The sequence below is a fragment of the Sarcophilus harrisii genome, chromosome 5 (genome assembly GCF_902635505.1).
Source record: "Sarcophilus harrisii chromosome 5, mSarHar1.11, whole genome shotgun sequence".
Taxonomy (NCBI): Eukaryota; Metazoa; Chordata; class Mammalia; order Dasyuromorphia; family Dasyuridae; genus Sarcophilus; species Sarcophilus harrisii.
This window is the reverse complement of record NC_045430.1, coordinates 94,478,821-94,501,528: the sequence shown is the minus strand read 5'-3', so window position 1 is coordinate 94,501,528 and position 22,708 is coordinate 94,478,821. Positions and strand designations below refer to the sequence as shown.

The following is a 22,708-nucleotide window of genomic DNA, read 5'->3' as shown; positions in this document are numbered from 1 at the left end:
GTAGAACATAAGGGAATGAGGAGAAAGGAGATTGGGTTTAGTCTAAGGTCTCCTAATTCCTTTTCCTCAGGGACAAAGGATCTCCAGGCCCTAGATAGTCAGTCCCCTTCCACCTCTAAATTTAAGGTCCTTAATGGACCATGTTACACTTGTCTTGATAACATTGCTAACTCATAGGCAAATCATTTCAGCTATCTGGTCCTCAAACTCTGGGAGTTGGGTTAAATAGTTTCCAAAATCCATTTAGCACTGAGATTTTGGCTAAAATATTTCCTTAGTTATGACTCCAACCCCCTCTTAGAATCTGTCTAGTCCCTTCTGATGGGTAAGGGTACATTACTGATAGTGAATAGTTGTGGTGAAGGAGGATGGTGCTAAGTCTAGCTTAGGTTCCCATTTATAAGTCATATCGGTTTTTTGTCTTGACCTGTTGGTACCAGCATAAGTCTGGTTCTAAGCACTTATTGCCCAGGAAATAAAATCTTGCCCCTACTTCCCTGAAGCTTGAACAACCTTTCCCTGGGGGCATTGAACTCTGGACCTGAGGCTTAAAGGACAGTGTTGTACACAACTGTGGTCCTATCTAAGGTATAAAACATCCCCACATTTCAAAAACAAGCTGGTTGCCCCCTTACCTTGCAAAAGCTCCCTGCAGGATATTCAGTGTAATCATGGAAGTAAGGGCAGGAGACATCGTTGCTATCTTACTACTCTCCATATAAAGTACTCCCATGCAAACTGAATGCTCCTAAGTCTGTCTGGTGCATATCTTCCCTGGGTTTCAGTGTCAGTTCCTTTTCCCAACTCTTCCACTGGCCCAAAGTTTCTATCCCAAATGAATTTAGTAAATAAGCTCTGCTCTACCACACTATAACCACATTTATCTAGAAACTTAGATTTTTCTTTTATTTCTATGAGTTATGACCTGGGACTGACTAAACACATACATATTTATATATTTATTCCCAGAACATACAAATTTTCATCTCAAAGTATAGAAAACAGAATTGTTCACAGCTAATAACTGAGAGACAGCCAGTCAGTCCTACTGTGACCTCACAACATTTGTTTAAAAAAAAAAAAAAAAAAAGATACTCGGGGGGAGTATTGTCTCCCTGGCACAGCAGTTATATATAGGTTGAAAGCTTTTGACTTGCTTTATAAACCAAATAGGAAAAAGTGATCAAAGTGACCACGAAGAAAAGCTGCCAATGTCAAAGAACCTTCATGGTATCAGTACCCTCAGATCATTCCAGGCAATGCTGCTGTGGCTAGTGCAATCAGAAGACTGTGCCAAAAAAGAGTCCATCCAGGCATTTGTGGGCCTGATAGTCTAGAGGAAAATGCCAACCCAAAGCCCAAGTGAGAGCTAGAGGGAAGTCTCTACTATCCTAGGAGAGCCCACTGATGGCTATGGTGTGGCCAGAGTTTTTGGTGGTTTACATCACTCCTTCTTCTGTTACCTCCCTTATGGCCCTAATCACAGGCTTTGGGGCCTGCCCGAGGGATTAGGCAGGATGGTCTTAAATGCTTCATCAGCCTCTATCACCCAGTGGAAGCTGAAAAAAAAAGATGTGAAGGCCCAAAGAAGCCAGCAACAGGAAGCCACAACATCTCTGACATCCAGGGAAAAGGCTGTGGGGTTAGGCAAAGATGGTTTCCTCACGGCGTTTCTTGGTGAGGATGGTGCCTGGTTTGTGCTGAGCATCAGGGTGGTTGGCCAACTCAGGAGGACAGGATGACACAGGACTTTCTAATATGGCCTGCTTTAGCTCATAGAAAACAGCAGAGTCCTCCTTGGTGAGAAAAGTGATGGCTACACCACTCTTGCCTGCTCTCCCAGTACGTCCAATACGATGGATATAATCTGGAGAATTAGAGAGGTTATAATTAGGTTCAAGTCTGCTTCACCAGAATCTATTATCTAAGTGCTATCTGAAGACTACCATCCTAGTTACATGTTCTTCTCACATCTGGAGCTTGTCTTCTCTTTTCCCCTGGGCACCTCGTTTTCCAGTAACTGCCCCACAATTTAGAATTTAAGATTTTCTCTTCTAACACCCCACTACCTTTGTCCCATTCTTTCCTCTACACCCTAAGCACACTAATTCTCTTCCCCATTCCCCCACCCCGCCCCTATGGACAGGGACACAGATCATTGGGACATGAAAGCAAGACAAAGTAGGAGAAAGGGCTCAAAGTGGTCTTAGGGTGAGGAGCAAACCCTGGTCTTAGCAGGAAAAGCTGGAGATAAGGATCTCCTATAGATGATAGCTTTTGATACTGAGTACTAGACATAAAAGATGGTCAAAGGGCTTAGAAGGCTGTCATGGAACACTCAGGACTGAAACAACTTTATTTCCTTACCTTCAATATTTTTGGCCATATCATAGTTGACGACCATAGATACATCCTGAATATCAATACCACGACCAGCTACATCTGTGGCCACCAATATGTCCTTTGCACCAGCTTTGAGATTGGAGAGTGCAAACTCACGCTGCTCTTGCCCCTTGCCACCATGCAACGTGCAAGCATTGTACTGTGGAGAGAGGAGTAAGGTCAGAAGAGAGTACTTCATTCAGAAAACAACAGAATTGCTGAAAGGATAAAGAGAAGAGTCACTAATTTGGAGGAGAAAGCAGGAGAACTAAAGACAATATGACACCATTTTCAGAGGCTGTGCTATGAGAAAGAACAACTATAAAACCAGAATACATATAGGAGAGAACAGATTGAGGAATATTTGGCTTAGAGGGAGTAAATACAGGAAGAAAAGCAGAAGGGATAATGAAGAGATCATTCAGGAAAGGGGATGGGAAATACAAGGAAATACATATGATTGAGTTGGCAAATTAAAACATTCAGTGAAAGGATTACACTCAATCATCACCACTGGAGAGAAGGAGCCTGGACTGTGCAACTTAAGCCCATCTCCAGCTCTGGGCTTTTAAGAAGCTCACTCTACTTTGCATCCCCAGGCACTTGACAGGAGAAATTGTATAGCACTGACTCAACCACAGACTGATGTGGTTGACACTGCTAGGTTGATTTCGCTTTTCCCTGACCCTGAGATGATTCTCATCATAATTTCCTTGGCTTTTAGGATCTTGAAAAAGAGACAGAAAAAATGTTAAAAAAGAATCCCAGTTTGTGACCAGGGTCCAGAAGTTTAGGTGTCTTTCTTTCCATAACACTCACCCCCATCTTCTCTAGGGACTTGGCCAGCACATCGCAGCCCTTCTTTTGGTTGACGAAGATGATGATAGGTGGGTCGAAACCCTGCTCCAATATTGCTAGGAGTTTTTTCCTGGGTTAAGAGAAAGACTAGTAAAAGGCTAGATCCTGCAAATGAGTTCTAACCCACTGACCCAGAGCCACAGGAAAAGTGTCTGTAATGAATGGCCTATTTTATCCCAATCTAGGCTCTCCAAGCCTGCCTAGAATAGCTGCCAAAGGAAAAATAGCAGAGCAAAGAACCCCAATTTACCACTGTGAGTCTTGAAATCAATCATCCTACTCCCTTCCTCACTATGCCTTCTATCAATATTCTAACCCCAACCCAACTATGGCGTCTACAACCTGACTCAGATGAGAGCTATCATAAAAGCCCCCCTCCCACCCCATCTTACCCTCATCACATTGCCCTTTATACCTTTTCTCTGACTCTGACATCAGGAACACCTTTTGCTCCACACGCTCATGGGGTTTGCCTGCAGAGCCAATGTACACCACAGCTGGACGTCTCAGGTAACTACGGGCCAAACGTTCCACTGCTGGAGGCATGGTGGCTGTAAACATCACTGTCTGTAGAAACACAAGACTACCATTTCAATTCCTTATCCTTTTACTCCTGACAGTTTAACCTAGAATGGGGACCTATACTGGTATGCATCAAGATTAGTTTTAAAATGAAAGGAAAACCATAATATCATTTAAAGTCCTGTTAACATTTCATTTCAAACGTTAGGGTTTTCATGGAACTCTGACCTTTAGGGTTAATGATAGCAATAAAGTGTTACTTGCTAGACACTGTAAAAAACTCTTGAAAGATCTGGATAAAATGTCCTAGTCTCCCAAACTACTGCCTAATCATGTCCTTACCACCACCACATCATTCCTGGTTAAGTTTTCTCTGCTACCAACTTGAACAAAAAAGCACGCTCAAAATGGAGCAGATTCTTGGAGCATGCCCAAACCCTGAGCCTTGTCCAGAGATCCAGCCTTACCTGGCGGTACTTATGCTTGCCTGACTCAAAGTTTGCCAACATCTTCTCTGGATCCTCAGCTTCATCTGTATCTGGTTTCTGGTTGCTAACAGGCATGTGTTCAAGGATCTTCTGCACATCTGGCTCAAAGCCCATGTCAATCATCCTGTCGGCTTCATCCAGGACTACATAGGTACAGCGGCTCAATACCAGGTAACGGTTCTCAAGCACATCAATCAGTCTTCCTGGGGTGGCAATAACAATCTGCAAGAAAACATTCATTCTCTTCTTTTCCTTCCCATTTACAGTTTCTTCTTGAGGAATGGCACATCAATCCTGGGACATGTATCCTTGATTCATTTTGGCCCAAATTATGTCTATCCAGAAAATGATGTGTCTCCCCCCCCCAAAAAAAGAAAAACAAAAACAAACAAACAAAAAAACTTCAGATTCCTCTGAGAAAGAATGGACTAAATAAGTGGGGAGGGTGAGCAGAGATAAGATCCAAGGGAACTTTCAAAGGGGAAATGACACATGATAGTGGAATGTAGAGGGCCAGGAGGTAAGACTCTATTCCAGGTTTTGAGTCCAACAGTAACTTGGCTCACTAAAACTTCCTTATTGAAATAGCAGAGACTGCATGTCAATATAATAAATTAATAATCCAGCGACTGAAGCAAAATGCAAACACTACTCTTTGGATTAAAAGCTAAACCTCTGAATTTAGGACAGGAAAGGATGTCCACAAGGAGACTAAAAGTATTTGGGAGAAAGATACCTAAGATAATGGTATAATAAACTTTACTCTGATGCAACTATTTACATCTCTGTCTAAATAAGCAAGATCTGGGGTTTAAGGAGTTTAATCATTTACATCATAGTAGATTTTGTTAGGCTATAGGAATTTTAAAAGAGTATAAATTTGCATCAAACCTATGAGCATTCGAGGTATATATATTTATCTCTCTGATCAATAAACTTCGAAGAGTCCATAATCAGGACTTCTCTACCTGGCCCCAGTATGTTGTCACATCCTTCATCTCACTACAGGAGTTGGACTCCAACAGTGGAATTCTACAAAGAGAGTAATGGACAGGTAACCATAAAAAGGCTAAACCTCAGCACCCTAATTCTGAAAAGATGTTTCATGCTTCCCTTTCCAACTTTGGAAGAAGAACCACATTTCAAACTTGCAAACTTATTCCTAGAGGGAGGTTAGAGGTATATACAGTGTGAATCAGGTAAACCTTAATTAATAAAACTTAATACTCTTAATTCCACTAAAAACCCTTGGAAAGAGTTCTCAAATGAGCATCAAAGTATCATACAAAGGAGATTCCCCTGAACCAGATGACTGATTTTCTGGCTAAACAAACAAACCTCACAGCCCATGCGTAGTCTGAAGCCCTGGTCCTCACGGGAGATGCCACCAATTACAGCCACGGTACGGATACCTAAGGGTTTCCCAAACTTGATAGTCTCCTCTTCAATCTGCTGGGCTAACTCACGAGTAGGAGCCAAGATAATTGCATAAGGACCCTGATCCGACTCTTCAATCCTGTGACAAATGAAACCATTTGTTGCCATCAACCTCGGTCCTTTCGCTAAAAAAAAATTTGTCATCTTTCCCATTCAGTAGGCAGGTCTTAAGGAGGTACAATCATCCTTAAGGGAAGCTGGAGAATAAGGGGACTGAGAGTCATACTGGAGACTAGCAGGGCTCTCCAACTCTAATTTTTCACCTGTCTCTGGGAAGGATGGGCCTGGCCTTAGCCTAGGAAGAAGAAAGTTTCTCTTACTGTTGAGGTCACTTTGAACAAAAGATACTAAAATTTTCTTCATCAGCTATTACAGTATTTCACACCATGCATAGTCAAGGTTTAAACTAAATCTCTCCTGCTCTACTTTATTTCTTTTTGTTCAGACATTAAGATAAACAGAAATTAGCAGTTCACTTGATATGCCTTCACAAACTAAAAAACAATTATTAAATCATCCCTCTACAGTGTGTACGGTCCCAGCTCTTTTCACCATGCCCAAGTAGTAATGAAGAGAAATGGACTAGAAGTTAGGAAAACTAAGTTTTTGTCACAATTCTTCTCACTAGTTATCTAACCCTGGATAACCTACTTAATCTTTCTGGGCCTTAATTTCCTTATCTGTAGGAGAATGCCCTTTCCAACAAGAAAACCTTATACTTCTGCGAACCTGTCTGCAGTCCTATTCTTCTGCTCTGGACCTCACTTAAGACCTTCTGCAGTGAACAACCCCCAAATGGACCCATGTTTAAAGAGAGGCCTCACTGAGGAGGCAGAAAAAAGAATTCAGAGAGCTCATTTGTTGCCTCTGACCTTTTCTTCCCAGCTTCTCCCACTCCATCAGGTGTTACCTGTCAATTTTGGGAAGGGTGGTGATCCAAACCAGCAGAGGGATAAGAAAGGCTGCTGTCTTGCCACTACCAGTCTCAGCCACACCGATGATGTCACGATTCTGCAGTCCAATAGGAATTGCCTGGCGCTGGATGGGTGTTGGTTCCTGTAGAGGCCCAAGGAAGCATCAATGAGTCCATAAAGGATCACTCTGCCTGGGCTGGTGCTAAGATGGAGGACATACTCACTGAGTGAGATTCAAGGGGCGTAAGAAAGAGACTGTTTTGCCAACAGGCCAAAACTTTTTGAAAGAGAATGCCCAGCTAGCCAGAAAAAATAGCAAATGGGGAGGAGGCAGAGCTCTGTAGGACCTCACTAGCTCCACTGACCTTGTAGCCACACTTGTCAATGACCTCCAGAATATGTGGGGGCAGTGAAGAATCTTTCCAGGAGCGAATGGGATTGGGGATCTTGCCGCCCTTAGTAGTAATACTGTAGTCTTCCCGGAAGATGCGCCAATCTCTGTCTGTCATCTCATCCAGCTTTTTCTGTGACCAGTGCCTGTCATCCCAGCGCTGCTTGGCTTCTTTCTTTCGAAGTTTTCGAAGTCGTGCCCTGGGAGAAGAATCAGGAATCTCACATCCCCTTCTTGGGGAGCATTATATCTCACCCTGCTACCCTCAGCACTGGCCACTTACTCTTCCTGCTCCTTTTCTTCCAAAGTGCGCCGTTTCTCCATCAGGTCTCCATAGAAACGTGACTGTTCCCGTTTCTGTTGCTTTAAGTCAATGCCAGCAATAAAACCTCGGCCTAACAGTTGCACCTGGTGCCTTTCCTTGTATCTGGGAGTGGGAATGGAAAAAAAACAAGAAAAGTAGGAGTTCAGCTAGCAAGTCAGGAAGATAGAACAGTGACAAACGGTTCCTCTTCCTGACCAGAGTTCCCAGGAGAACAGACTTGCAATCAGTCAGCTCCAATTTGCTACTTAATTATTTTCACTGTTCCCACTCTACCATTTTTAGGAGCATCTTCATGTAGAAGGACCAAGAGTTTGACTCCAAAGCCACTTACAATGGGTTGTAGTCTATGGATGTGTCCTCAGAGGCATCCCACTCAAAGACAAATTTTCTATCATTGAGGTGCCTTGTACGGCGCCGTTTCTTCACACCACCCAGATAGCGTTCCTGCCAGGAAGAAAGAGCTCTGCTTGTGAGGCCTGGGTTCCACCAACCTTTTATACTTTCTCAGTGAAAGGTTGGTGAGTTCAGATAGATACCTTAATGGCATGGAGCTCCTTGCTCTTGTCCTTCTCCTCTCGGATCTTCTGCCTCCCCTCCTCATCCTCATTACCATTAGTTTCTCTCTCCATTCTCTCCCTTCGTTCTCGGCGCTCTCGCTCTTGTGGGTCTTCTATACACAGGAACACAAAGGAAGAGTAAGGAAATACATGGGAAAATAGGCACATAAACAAGTGAAAAAAGAAGGAAAATGCAGTCCTAGTAAAGCAGAACCATGCTTGCATGATAAATCTGTTCTTTTATCTGGCCCAAATACCAAGACCAAGAAGTCTCTGCTTCTTGCCATCCACACTCACCCAACATCTTCCTGCCCAGATCTTGGAAGTGCTTCCTTTTCTTCCTCTCCTCCTCAATCAGCTTTTGCCGCTCTTCTACCTCCTGCTGCCGCCGCTTGAGGGCTTCTGCCTCCCTTTCTGCTTTAGAGAGGAACTTGGGCTGTAAAAGGGAAGGGCCCAGTCAGTAAAGGCACTCCACCAGCTGAGTGCTATGAGAAAGGAAAGGGGTGAACCCAGAGCTCTGTGCATAGTGTTTGGGGCAGAAACAACTACTCCATCTACTTAAATTCTCACCTTAGCCTCAGCTTCTTCTTCAGCTTTCTTCTTGGCCAGAAGTTCCTCCAGAGACAAAGGCTGGGCCTACACACATAAAGAACACTCATTGTTGGCACACTAAACTCTCCTTTCCACGAAGACTCTCAGGTTCAAGCAATGCAGGCAGTGAGGAAAGGACCAGCTTCACTCCCTTACCTTTGGCTTCTTCTCTCCATGGTCATCATCTTCATCCTTCTTAGAATCTCTATCCTTCCGGGATTTAGAGTCTTTTCCTCGGCCAGGAGATAAGCTTCAAGGGGAGGGGAAGAGAAAAGGTTGCATTGCTGCCTTGCCTCAAGTCCTTTACTTATGGAAGCACAGACTGAGTTGCAGAAGAGGTATGACAGGAAAGTCAAAGGAAAATCAGAGTGCAACACCACCTGCCTATCAATCAACTCTCAAAGGAATCATGGCAAGCAAAATAATCTCGCCTTATCTACAGCTCAACATGGACTGAATTTGTTCTCTATTCTACTTGAATTTCTTCCCTGAGGCTAACCCAATATGGGGAAATAAGTCCTCTATTGCCTTTTTAAAATATCAAAGCTATTTTCTCCAAACTGTAGGCATGAAAAAAACCCCAACAACTTTCTTCTCTGTAAGTGATTTAAAACATAAATGACTTCTTAGATCTCCCACAATACCCCTTGCAGTCCTTTCCCCATTTATTTAACAAATATTCCCTCTTTCCTCTAGCCCCATCCTTTTTCATCTGAAATCTTCCACTTGAAGTTAAACTATGAAGAATCAGAAATAACCTCCAAAATATCAGCATTTTAAAAATACATATCATTCTTAATTTGTCTTGTATACTTAGGGCTTGGCAGCACTTTGAAGAAAAAGCTGAGATAGTCTCATTTCTCACTCACTTGTAAATAAATTGAGACACTAAATCATTACAATAACAAAAATGGGCAATATGCTAACTCTGGTCAGGACAGCATATTTAAAAGGTTTATGATTTGATTTTTTCAAAATTACATATAAAGTCGAAGGTTGTATAAAAAGAATCAAAAAAAAAAAAAAAAAAAAAAAGGTAGTACCTCAGTATTTGCTAAACCTAGGAATATAAAAATACTTGAGGAAGAATACTCTATTTGATAAGTACTGTTCAAAGAAAACAGTTTGGTAGAAATTGGGTTTAGACCAATATCTTGCACGTATACCATATTAAGTTTGAATTAGACGTGGCTATCAAAGATCAAGTTATAAAAACAATTAGAAAAAAAAATCAGGTAACTTTCATAATATGTTTTTAATCAAACAAGAGATAGACTTTAAAAAATAAAACAGATAAATTTTGGAGAATTTCAAACTATTCATAATCATATGAAACACTATACCAAATTGCTAATAGTAAAAGAAATGTAAAAAACCAAACCAAACCAAACCAAAAAACTCTTCCTAAAATGAGGTTTCACTTTATATTCAACAAATTGGCAATAATAATAAATGATGGAAAAAGTCAAGGTCAGAGATGCTGTGAAGAAATAGGTACATTAATGTTTGTTGGGAGAGCTGCAAATTGGTCCAACCATTTTAGAAAGCAACTGAAAATTATTCAAAGAAAGTGAATAAAATGTTTCCTTTGACCCAGAGATCTGAGCAAGGCATGTAGCTAAAGAAGGTCAGAAGTAAAAACATTCACAGAAAGAGAAAAATACTAAATAAGTAGAGCTTAGTAGCAACCATGGCATAATTTCATATACCTTTTTAATAAAAAGTAATATGTGAACAAAGTCACCAACCTATGGAGTTAAATGCTTTGTTGGTATTTAACACAGTTTTATTGCTAATTCATATTTTTACATTGCCTTAATTTCTGAGACTTATTCCTCCTCAGCAAGCCATTTCTTGTTACAAAGAAAAAGTTCAACAAAACACATCAACCAATATAAAAGTATAGGAAATGTTCCATACTCATTGTTCCCTACCTCTGCAAATTAAGAAGGGAGGTTATGTGCCAATAATTTAAATCTATTTTTCTATATACTGAAGGCCATTCATTACACAAAAGCAAAGGGTCAGGTGTCTTCACCCACATTTCCTTTTCCATTCTCAGATACCTGGATCGTTTACGGTCCTTGTCTCTTCTATGTCCATCCTTGTCCCGATCCTTCTTGTTTCGATCCCTATCTTTGTCTCGATCTCGATCTTTATGTCGTCTTTCCCTAAAAGAACAAATTTAAGGAATCATTTATGGCATTCTATTTTAACCATAAGATTCTTTTTTTCCTCTTTCCCTTTATCTCAAGCAATATTTTTCCTCATTATCCTAAAGAAACATTCTTTGAATTGGGAGACAGGACTCTAAAGGAAGTCATGAATGAGATCTAAAGGAGCTGTGTAGATCTGTTATACTGAGAGAGAAGAAGTTACCAAATGACAAACAAGCGCTAAATGGTGATGGTAGTAACTACAGGATGACTTATGATAAAGGTAAGGGAATGTGTAGAAGTAGAACTGGGTCAAGGCACATACACACTTTAGACAAAGTTTGAAACTGCTCATCATCGCTATTAATAATACCTCTTAAAAGAATAGTTTATTTCAATTTTAAAATTATAAAAAGAGCAACACAAAAATTTGTCACAGATACAGCTTTAATAATGCTTTAATAGCTGTAAAATCGCTGGCTATTTTACTGAAATGAGTGTGTATTATAGTAATCAATCTTTATTCCAGCGAAATCTGCAATTTTCCCCATTCTGGACCTCCAACAAACAAAGTAGACAGCAACAAAATATAATTCACAGAAATCTTTGTATCACCTCATTTGTGCTGTGCTACATCAAACAATTCTGTATTCTAAACTGCCTTAGGACAGAGACTATGTCATTTTTATATTCCAATTACTTAGTGTAGTGCTTGTACATAGAAGATACTTAATATTATTGAATTAAATTTCCATTGGTGTTACTTTCCATAAGAGCTTCTGAATCTACATTTTAACATATATAAATTTAACACAAAATAGTATTACCTTAGACCTCTGAAACAACCAAATTTTCTAGCCTTAAAAGTACACTTATAAAAAATGTTTTTAAAAAGGTTCTCTATCTCCAACCTCACTCCCACTCACTCCTTTTTAATATAGCCTAGCTGACTGCCTATTGCACTTATCCTAGGCAGAGCTGTTTGGCAAATACAATGTAGAGTCATAGGAACCATCCCAAGGTCTATATTGGGCATGAGTTGGAATCTTCAATTCTTTCCTCCACATTTGAGCCCGTTTACCTTTCTGTGGATTTGGACCTGGAACGTGAACGGGAATGGCTGCCTCCTCGTCGTCTGTCCCTTGACCTGTGACGTTTCCGATCTTTGGAAGGGGAAGACTTTCGATCTCTGTCCCTCTCCCTCTCTCTATCAGGAGACCGTGACCTTTTCCTCTCTTCCTTGGAAGGTGATGTGTCACGATCCTTCTTATCAGTCAACTCTCCTGCCATCTGTTAATGGACAAGGAGTAGTGGTGAGGAAACAGGGTACTAATGAACCACAAAAACACCTTAAATTGGACATTTAAGGACAATGCTAGCCCTATTTGGACCTGAATAACATGTCTTAAGGTCTAAAGGGAATGCTTGAGAGGAAAAAGTAAAAATAATAATAGTTATGGTTTATAAAAATATTGTGTGTGCATGCACACATGTGTGTATATATGCATGTAATACAGACACATATAAAATCTTATTGATTCTTATGACACTCCTGTGAGGTAGATGTTAAATTTTATTTCCATTTTATTGTATTTTTTTTTTAATTTCCATTTTAGAGATGAAAAAATTAGACCTCAGAGAGGTTAGATAATGGGCACAGGATCACATAGCTAGGCTGTGGCTAAGGCAGGATTTGAATTCTAGTCTACCTGGCTCCAAACTCAGCTCTACCACCTAGTTACCAAAATCTAAAGAAAAACTTAGAGGTTTGGAATTATAATCTATAATACTGATAATTAAAAAAAAACAAAACCAAAAAACGCTGGTCTTGAATGCTACAACTCACCTTAGATCAGACTAAGAAAATAGTCCCATGCGGGAACAAGGAGTCCTGGGGTCCTAGTCCCCATACTCAAACAGATCCCACTTTCTCAAGGACCTAAGACTTGGAAAGTAATATTGCTATTAGGGCCAAACAGATCTCACAGCCTGGTCCAACTGCCATCCTGTCTGCATTACCTTGTCTCATCGAAGGGCTGAGCAAAAGTGATTCTGTTCCCCGTCTGCCTGGGGTATGCTCAAGTCCCAACCTAAAGAGAATAAGATTGCCACTTTTATTCACTATTTTATTATTTTATGCCACAGTGTTTCCAAATGCCACTTAAAGTCTATCAAACCCACTCTAAGGACTCAAACTGTGATTTTATCCTCAAGTCTATGTCACTAAGTTCTGACCACAAAACTTTTCAATCTCATTTCATGCCATACATTCAACGTGCAGGATAGAACTATGTCACAAAAATGTCCATGGGTAAGAAGAGAAAAATCACTCAATGGTCTATGTCACCAAATAATACTGTAAGGAAGTATGCTGGGGATTATTCCATTTTATACATGGACATTTGTAAAAAAAAAAAAAAATGAGCTAGAGGCAACCTTGAGGTCCACCACAAATCTACATCTATGATAGTATAACTCTATGTAGCCCCAAGGAAAATTCTTGAGAAGTTACTGCTCCATAGGATTTTCTCCCTGTTTGAAGTAGTCTTTGTTCCACAGGGCTAAATAGTGTCAAGGAAGCTGTGATGCTGCCTCTGTCCTTGCCATGTTCATGTTTAAGCTGGAGGTGTTGTGTCCCTGACCAAACAGAGCTTTTAGATTGCTTTCTCCAGAGGTATAAAGACACTAAATAAACATTCCTGAGTCATACTGATTCCCTGATTCTTTTCCCACTTTCATTTTTTGTAATCAATAAGCTACCAACTTTTCTAACTTTCTAATCTTTCAGCTGTCCCCCTTTCTCATTTCTATTACATCTACCTTAAATATCAGTACTCACTCTCACCTGATATCTAAATCAATCTCCAAAGCAAGATGTGCATTGGAAAAATATTTGAAATTCTATTTATTTTTATCTAAGAAAATAAAGTAAGCTTTGCTAATAGTTAATATTCTTTATGTTAGTCAAGTGTCAGAGTATGACAGGCATTCCAAGAGGAGAGCTGAAGTTACAGATGGCAGGGAGTTGAGGGTAATACCTTTACTTGTTTGTTCCTTTGCAGCATATTGAAACTGCAGTTTCCATATATGTCTGGTAAAATAAATGTACATTATCAACACTATCAACTCTCAAGCAAGGAACACCTAAGTTCCAGATGCTGTGCAAACCCTATGGAGATAAAGACAAAAGTGTTCTGTCCTCCCAGAGCTTATATTCTATCTAATTTTAAGGAAACGAACTTTTACAAAATGAAAATGTGTTTTTAAAAGCTAGTCTGCAAAGACCCTATAACATACAATGTTTGCTTGAAATTTATGTGAATAAAAGGAAAGTAGCAACACCGAAGAGCAATATGAATTAACTCAGCTATTGAGTTAACTATTGAATTAACTCAGCTATTAGTGCCTAACTAAACCATTCCTCAGAATACAAGCTAACAAATGAAATTCAGCTCTGACAAGATTCTACCCAAATTAAAAAACAATAAATAAGATAATTTGAAATATGAACCCACATCCACTATCAATGACCGTCACTCTGAGTTTTTTAAATATGCCTTGAGATGTTCAGATATAAGTCTCATTGCAGTCTCTCTCTCTAGCTTCCGCCCCATGTTGACAGATGCCTTCTGGACATTTCAACCTGGATATCTCAAAAATGATTCCATCTTGTGAGATAGAAGTGGGGGACAAGCAAGGACTAGCCCGAGCTCTTCCCCAAACCCTTTCAAAGACCTTTAAAAAACTTAAACAAATCCTGGAGTGGCAGAACCCACAAAAGGATGAGGTGAAAAAATATTTTAACCCAAGAAAACTTAAAAGTTTGGCAGGCTGCACTAGTGTAGACCAGGCCCCAACAAACCAGGAGCAGGCTTTGGGAGCAAATTAACCAAAAATTTGCAGCATCTACTTCCAAACCACAGCCCACAGACAGTAAGTTAAACAACTGGTCAGAGGTAGATTACAAAGGCCCTTTTGCTTGTACTGATGCAGGACTCTTTGTTTTGCCCATACCTGGATCCAGATTGCAGTCCTAGGCAGCAGTCCTGGGGTAAGGAGGAACACTAGTACACCAGAGCTTTTGGCCTCAGTAAAGCAGGGACCCTCCTCAAGGTTCCAGGATAGAAAAGAGTGCTTGTAGTCACCCCCAGATCAAAGCATAAGCCAGAAGAGTAGTAAGCACACCTCTCACTAGATCATAGAGCTTTTAGAAAAATTGAAAACTTACAGATCCCTGAAAACAGCTGCACAAAATCTTTGAAGCTTGGGACAACACACTCTTCACCTTGGAAGTAGAACTTCACTTTAGCAGAGTTAAAAGAAATAGGCTGGAAAATGAACAAACAACAGGAAAAAAAATTCTGACCACAAAGTTACTATGGTGACAAGGAAGATCAAAACACACACCCAGAAAAAGACAGCAAAGTCAAAGTTCCTATATCCAAAGACTTCAAGAAAAATACAAAATGGTCTCAGGCCACAGAGGAACTAAAAAAAGATTTTTTTTTTTTTTTTTTGCTGAGGCAATTGGAATTAAGTGACTTGCCCAGGGTCACACAGGTAAGAAGTGTTAAGTCTGAGGGCAGATTTGAACTCAGGTCTTCCTGACTTCAGGGCTGGTGCTCTATCCACTGTGCCACCTAGTTGTTCCTAAAAAAGGATTTTTTAAATGAAGAGAGGGAGAAGAAAAAATTGGGAAGAGAAATAAGAGTGATATAAGTAAATAAGAGTGAAATTAGCAAAAAAGTTAAGAAATTGGTAAAGGAAGCACCAAAAAGTACTTAAAAATTTTTTTAAAAACAGAATAGGCCAAATGGAAAAAGGATACAAAAATTCACTAAAGAGAACTCCTTAAGCAGAATTGGTCAAATGCAAAGAAAGAAACAAAAATTAATTGAAGAACTCATTAAAAAAAAAAAAAAAGAATTGGTGAAATGAAAAAGGAGGCACAAAACTTCACTGAAGAAAATAATTACTTAAAAATTTAGAACTGAGCAAATGGAAGCTATTCTATAAAAACATTGTATAATGTTTGTCTATAATAATTCTATTTTATAAAACATCAAGAAATAATAAAACAAAACCAAAAGAATAAAAAAAAGAGAAGACAATGTGAAATATCTTATTAGAAAAACAAAACTGATCTAGAAAACAGACCCAGGAGAGATAATCTAAATTAAAATAAGACTTCTTGAAAGCCATGATTAAAAAAAAAAAAAATCAGAGGATAAAATAGAAATTGGAAGAATTCACTGATCACTTTCTGAAAGTGATCCCAAAATGAAAATTCACAGGAATTTTATTATAGTCAAATTCCAGAGCTTCCAGATTAAGGAGAACATATTACAAGCAGCCAGAAACAAACAATTCAAGGATCATGGACCTATATTGAGGATCACAAAAGATTCTACATTAAAGTACTAGAAGACATGGAATGTGATATTTGAGTAGGTAAAGGGGCTAGGATTATGACCAAGAATCACCTTTCCAGAAAAATTGAGTATAATCCTTCAGGGGGAAAAAAATGGGACATAAAATGAAATAGAGGACTCTGAAGCATTCCTGATGAAAAGACAAGAGCTGAATAGATAATCTGACTTTCAAATATAAGACTCAAGAAAGCAATAAAAAGATAAGCGGGAAAGGGAAATGAGAAGGGACTTTATAAGGTCAAACTGTTTACATTCCTACATGGGAAGATGATGCTTGTAGCTAATAAGAAATTTCTCCTTAGGATATTAGGAGTATATATAGACAGTGGGCACAGGTAAAGTAATTAAAGTCGCCTACAGTCATATGAAACAATGCTCTAATTCCCTACTATTTGGAGAAATGCAAATTAAAACAATATTGAGATAATACTATCTCACATCTATTAGATTGGCCAATAGGACAGAAAAGGAGAATGATAAATGTTGGAGATGTGGGAAAATTGAGACACAATTTAACGTACTGCTGATGAAGTTGTAAATTAATTCAACTAGTATGCAGAGCAATTTGGAACTATGTACAAATATTTATAGCAGCTCTTTTCTGGTACCAAAGAGTTGGAAATTGAGGAGATGCCCATCAATTGAGGAATAGCTGGACAATATGTGATTAATGATTGTAATATAAGAAATGATGAGTTAGACATGCAGAAAAACCTGGAGAGATTTTATGAAATGAGTAGAGCCAGGAGAAGTGTACAAAGTAAAAGTAATACTATGATCAGCTGTGAATGACTTGTTGTTCTTGTCAATATGATCTAATGTTCTATGATCTATGTTCTTGTCAAATGATCTAAGACAACTCTGAAAGACTTTTGACCAAAAATGTTACCCCTCCCCAGAGAAAGAACTGATGAAGTCTCCTTACAGATGGAATACATTTTTTTACTTTATTTTTCTTAGGTTTTTATTTTGGTCTATATTTTCTTTTATAACATGACTAACATAGAAATATGTTTTGCATGATCACACATGTATAACTATATCAATTCCTTGAGAGGGAGAGAATATTTTTTTACATGTACTTGGAGAAAAATAAAATTTTAAACTTAAAAAAAAAGAAATCCAAACTCAATAGGCCCCAAAGAGAAATTATCCTTTCCCCAAAGTCTATCCTTCTCCCAAACTTTCCTATTTCTGTCAAAGGTACCATAATTTTTCCAGTCTCCCAGGTTCATAACTTTGAGTTATCCTAGATAATACTCCTTCACCCACAAAGTCACCAGATCTTTGCCTTTCTAACTCTACAACACCTTACACCCAACTCTGGTATCTGTATTCAGTTACCATCTTAGTTTGGATCTTAATCACGTCTCACCTAGAAGGTCTCCTGATTAGTCTCCCTGTCTCAAACTGATCTGCACTTCAGCCCATCCTGAACACTGCTGCCAAAGTGATATGTCCTTAAGATCTAAACTATGTCACTCCCCTATTCAATCAACTCCAGCAGCTTATCTTCTCTAGAATTAAATGTAAATTCCTCTGTTTAAAGGCCTTCATAACATTGTCCTATGCTACATTTTCTGCTTTACCCTCCTGCATTGTGAGATCCAGTCTGTTTCACAAATATGACATTTCATCTTCCATCTCCAAGTCTCTGTACTGGCTGTCCCTGGAATGCATTTTCTCCTCTCCACTTCATGTTCCTTCAAGAGAGTAATAAGAATCCCTCTCTTCTTTTGGAAAATTCTGAAGATTATCTGGCAAAATAAGATACTGGACAATGAGATCCTTTCTGGAGCTGAACTGCCAAATACTCCAACTCTCTATATCCTAATGCCAAATTACATTTATCTAAAAGACTATTTTAGCAAGAACTCAAGCAAGGCAAATACATAGAGGACATTAGATGTGGTATAAGCCCACTCTAAAAGTCTCTCTGAAAAACTGTAGTATCAATAGTGGGACAAGGGAGACATTGGCATAGGACTGCTCAGATTAAAGACATTGTGCTCTATTAGCAAAACTAAAATGACAATAATACGAAAGAAACATAAAATGCACAATATTTGTAGGCCTGACCTGTGGTAGAGCCTTCCAAGCGCATAATAGACTGATCAACCACAGTGGAACACACTTGACTCTAACATTATGATGTCACTGGTCCTTTTAGAGTATGAAGGATGATGAGCAACTCAAATAGCTTCTCCATGAAGCCTTTCCTGATTCCAGCTCCCAGTGTATCCTCTCCCTACTTTGTATTTATTGTCTTTTGCAAAGTCTTATAATACATGTTCTTATCGTTTCCCCTGATAGAACATAAACTTCTTTGCAAGTAGAGATTGCTTCACTCTTTGTATTTGTACTTCCAGGACCAAAACAGATCCTGGTACATAATAAGTGCTTGATACATGCTTACTGATTGATATTAATGATTGTATAAAGTCGTCACAATAAAACAAAACGTTTAAAAAAAAAACCCTTAAATTTTATTGTCCAAAAAGGTAATTTGCTACTTACAAAATCTCTCATGTTTGTATACTTTTAAAAACCTGAAAACAAGATTTTCTAACTTATTAAAAACCTTTTAAGTGAAGTTTCAGCGGGTTTTAAATTTATTTGTTAACCGTACAAAATAAGGGGTGAGAAAGAATGAGGAGTTGAAGATAACTAGCTTGCAAGAAGTGATCACTACAAAGATGGAAATCTACTAGCCAAATATCAACAAAAATGTTTGCATGAATGGTGGAAGAAACAGAAAAATATATGCATGATTCAGCCTAAGCATAAGCAATGATATATTTCTTCTATATGGATCTCTATATCTAACTAAGCTTTTTTTTTCTAGCTATGAATCATTAAAAACTAATATTAAAATACAGTGAACTTCTAGAACCTTCAACAAACAATTACAGAGTTAAACCAAGATTTAAAGATAATGAGGAATATCACAATTAGGTCACTAAATATGCCCCTTAAAAGGCTTTTTGTAGCAATAAAGTGTGTCATCCTTTAAAAATTTCCACTTTTGTGCCTGTTTTATTATACATATGTATGTGATCCATGTCACGAGAGGTATATAGTCAGCAATAATTTACAAATAAGATAGGCACTGGACCTGTGACTTCATTTTAAAATAAATATGGGTTATATTAGAGGTGTCCTCCAGAGTTATTTCCTGATAGAGTATCTCCTGATTTGGGCTTTGCAATTAACAGCCTGAGAAAGTCATCTTAACCCTATTCTCATTTCTTTCAAATGTATTTTTTTACCTTGCTCCCAAACTAACTTTCCTTGTTATGTCATGCCTCTGGCTAAAACCTTTCAAAGGTTCTCTACTGCAACCCAAGAGACAATATTCTAACTCCTTTGTCTGGTAATTATCACTTCCTTCAACTTCTGCTCCCATCAAATTGGCCCCTTTGACATCCCTTATGGAGGCGCTTAGTTTTTTTGGCCATATTCTTCCCTATACCCATCTTTCTCACCTATACTTTTGGGGGGGCGTGGGGGGAGGGGATGCAATTGTTGTTGTATTAAGTAGATTTTTACTTACATCTTTTATTTTAAATTTCTCCTCCATCCTTCCACCTCCCCCCTTCCTCCCTTAGAGCTTTCTGGAGTTGGAAAAGTGGACCGTGTTTTCCTCAAGTTTTCCCGGATGGAACTGGGAAGTCTGCACTTCTAATGCACGTATCCGTGGTTCATTATTTGCGCTACGGGCCACCGTCCCCATCAGACTAGTCTCCGGAAAGTCTTTCTTGATCCGAACTTTTTCCCTCTCCCGTTACCTCCCCCCCAACCCCACCCTCAGTGCCCAGGCTCCGCACGCAGGACTTATAGTGACACCAGCCTAGTGTGGGCTGGATCCTGGGCCCGGCGCGGTGGGAGGGAGGCGGGGAGTGATCCCAGCTCCAGCGGCCGCTCCGGGACCCTGGCCTGGGGGGCGGCGGAAAGGACCTTTCCATGCAAGTCACCCACTCCGCAGCCCTCAGAACGCGTCCGAGGCGGAAGCGGCCCCTGCCGCCCGTCAGCCGCAGCTCCTCAAGGATGCAAGCAGGGAACTAGAGGGGGATCCCCCGTCCCCACCCCCCCGCGCTTCTTGTGTCCCCGGGCGCCTTCGCAAGTCCCACTCCCGGTCCTGATTCCCAGGACTGGGGCCCTCCGAGGCCCAATCCCGTTCTTGCTGCCGGGGCCCAGGACTCACCACACCGGAGCCGAACCGCTCTACGCGGCCTTAACGTCGCTGAGGGGCCGCCATTTTTCCCGGTTTCTAATCACCCAGATAGCACCTGGGGCCGCGCAATAAGCTGGGAAAGTGAGTCCCCGGCCTCTTGGGCCTGGGCTTACCACGCGAAACGGGAAACTACAATTCCCAGCGTGCACAGCGCAGGCGATCGGTTGAGGGGGCGGAGCCTCTGGGCAAGATGTATCTCCCGGGGACTAGCGCCTCCTAGAGGACAACGTAGCGTGCTGGATATGCTAAGGAAGCTTCCCTCTCCGGGATTTCTCTGGGTTCCACACTTGGGGAATTTAGTTACAGATTTTAGCTTAGTTTCCCATCCCTTCATGAGGCCGTTTTATTTGCTTGGACCCGCAAAGCTGTTATGGCGCCTGATCTGCAAAACCCCAAAGACACTTTTGTGTGTGTGCAAGAATAGTAATGAATCATTCTCTGTGAGTTTTTTTCCAAGGCTACGGCCGGGAGTGTGGTGGGGGTGGGGAGGCGATTACTTCCGGCTCTTCCTTGTGTGTCTGAGCACCTGCACAAGCCCATCGTCATTAACTCGCTCTCCACAAAGCACACGCACACACGCGTGGCTGAGAACCGCGAGGGGTCGCCGTGAACTAATAGAAAACGGGAGATCGCCGGGAGCAAAACGAAGTTTGCTGCACATCCTCCCAAGGGGCGGCCTCCCTCCAGTCTCGCGAACACCCGACAGGGGGCGGCGCCTTTGGGCAGGCTTTACACTTGTCCCTAACGCGAACACCCGTCCCGCCGCGACCCTCATCCTCACTGGCTGAGGGCTTACATCTAAAGGAGGGAACTACCCCGGAAAGTGAACTAGGCCAATAAGTACAAAGTTGCCCGCATTTGATGGAAGTGGGGAGAAATTAATGTCATGGGAGGATGGCAGGAAGGGGACTTAGGGGCCCCGAGTCAAGGTAGGCCTTCAGGGCTGCTCCAGCTCAGAGGCCGATGAAGCTCTGCTCCATTCTCACAACGGTCTCAAGAGATCTCGCTCCATCTCGTCAACAACTAAACAGCTCTACCCACATATATGTATGTGTACATATACTAGTTCTCCGCAAATACATCTGTATCCAAGCCGACTAGTTTGTTTTTTGTGTGGTACATATACTGGTTCTCCACAAATATATCTATATCCAAGCTGACTAGTTTGTTTTTTGTGTGGTATATATACTAGTTCTCCGCAAATACATCTGTATCCAAGCTGACTAGTTTGCTTTTTTGTGTGGTATATATACTAGTTCTCCACAAATATATCTATATCCAAGCTGACTAGTTTGTTTTTTGTGTGGTATATATACTAGTTCTCCACAAATATATCTGTATCCAAGCTGACTTGTTTGCTTTTTGTGTGGTATATATACTAGTTCTCCACAAATACATCTATATCCAAGCTGACTAGTTTGCTTTTTTGTGTGGTATATATAATAGTTCTCCACAAATATATCTATATCCAAGCTGACTTGTTTGCTTTTTTGTGTGGTATATATACTAGTTCTCCACAAATACATCTATATCCAAGCTGACTAGTTTGCTTTTTTGTGTGGTATATATACTAGTTCTCCACAAATACATCTATATCCAAGCTGACTAGTTTGCTTTTTTGTGTGGTATATATACTAGTTCTCCACAAATACATCTATATCCAAGCTGACTAGTTTGCTTTTTTGTGTGGTATATATACTAGTTCTCCACAAATATATCTATATCCAAGCTGACTAGTTTGCTTTTTTGTGTGGTATATATACTAGTTCTCCACAAATATATCTATATCCAAGCTGACTAGTTTGCTTTTTTGTGTGGTATATATACTAGTTCTCCACAAATATATCTATATCCAAGCTGACTAGTTTGCTTTTTTGTGTGGTATATATACTAGTTCTCCCACAAATATATCTATATCCAAGCTGACTAGTTTGCTTTTTTGTGTGGTATATATACTAGTTCTCCACAAATATATCTATATCCAAGCTGACTAGTTTGCTTTTTTGTGTGGTATATATACTAGTTCTCCACAAATATATCTATATCCAAGCTGACTAGTTTGCTTTTTTGTGTGGTATATATACTAGTTCTCCACAAATATATCTATATCCAAGCTGACTAGTTTGCTTTTTTGTGTGGTATATATAATAGTTCTCCACAAATATATCTATATCCAAGCTGACTAGTTTGCTTTTTGTGTGGTACATATACTAGTTCTCCACAAATATATCTATATCCAAGCTGACTAGTTTGCTTGGATATCCAAGCTGACTAGTTTGCTTTTTTGTGTGGTATATATACTAGTTCTCCACAAATATATCTGTATCCAAGCTGACTAGTTTGCTTTTTGTGTGGTATATATACTAGTTCTCCACAAATATATCTATATCCAAGCTGACTAGTTTGCTTTTTTGTGTGGTA

General features: G+C 40.0%; 1 protein-coding gene across 5 annotated transcripts; it reads right to left on the bottom strand.

The window, feature by feature from the left end:
• Window positions 1-875: 875 nt before the first annotated feature.
• DDX23 (DEAD-box helicase 23) lies at window positions 876-21,474 on the bottom strand. Of its 5 annotated transcripts, none has more exons than XM_012546730.3 (19): window positions 20,258-21,474; window positions 14,850-14,949; window positions 12,641-12,711; window positions 11,703-11,911; window positions 10,532-10,636; window positions 8,622-8,715; window positions 8,445-8,510; window positions 8,172-8,310; window positions 7,854-7,987; window positions 7,649-7,761; window positions 7,276-7,419; window positions 6,967-7,192; window positions 6,598-6,743; window positions 5,589-5,766; window positions 4,230-4,472; window positions 3,656-3,807; window positions 3,202-3,310; window positions 2,368-2,542; window positions 876-1,867 (listed from the first exon to the last, which is right to left on the bottom strand). In XM_012546730.3, the coding sequence occupies exons 4-19, from the start codon at window positions 11,909-11,911 to the stop codon at window positions 1,644-1,646; spliced, it is 2,457 nt and encodes an 818-aa protein (XP_012402184.1). In that variant the 5' UTR covers window positions 12,641-12,711; window positions 14,850-14,949; window positions 20,258-21,474; the 3' UTR covers window positions 876-1,643. The 5 variants fall into 5 exon arrangements, with proteins under 5 accessions (XP_012402184.1, XP_031793859.1, XP_003766366.1 ...); XM_031937999.1 differs by lacking the exon at window positions 20,258-21,474 and adding an exon at window positions 17,643-17,872; XM_003766318.4 differs by lacking the exon at window positions 14,850-14,949.
• Between the last annotated feature and the right edge of the window lie 1,234 nt (window positions 21,475-22,708).

What these genes read in the sequence shown, in the direction of transcription:
- DDX23 (XM_012546730.3), bottom strand. Translation starts at nt 11,911, where the DNA reads ATGGCAGGAGAGTTGACTGATAAGAAGGATCGTGACACATCACCTTCC. An exon ending in TCCATAGACTACAACCCATT is followed by an intron (nt 7,420 to 7,648) that starts GTAAGTGGCTTT and finishes TCCCACTCCCAG; the next exon opens with ATACAAGGAAAGGCACCAGG. An exon ending in GAAGAAAAGGAGCAGGAAGA is followed by an intron (nt 7,193 to 7,275) that starts GTAAGTGGCCAG and finishes TTCTTCTCCCAG; the next exon opens with GGCACGACTTCGAAAACTTC.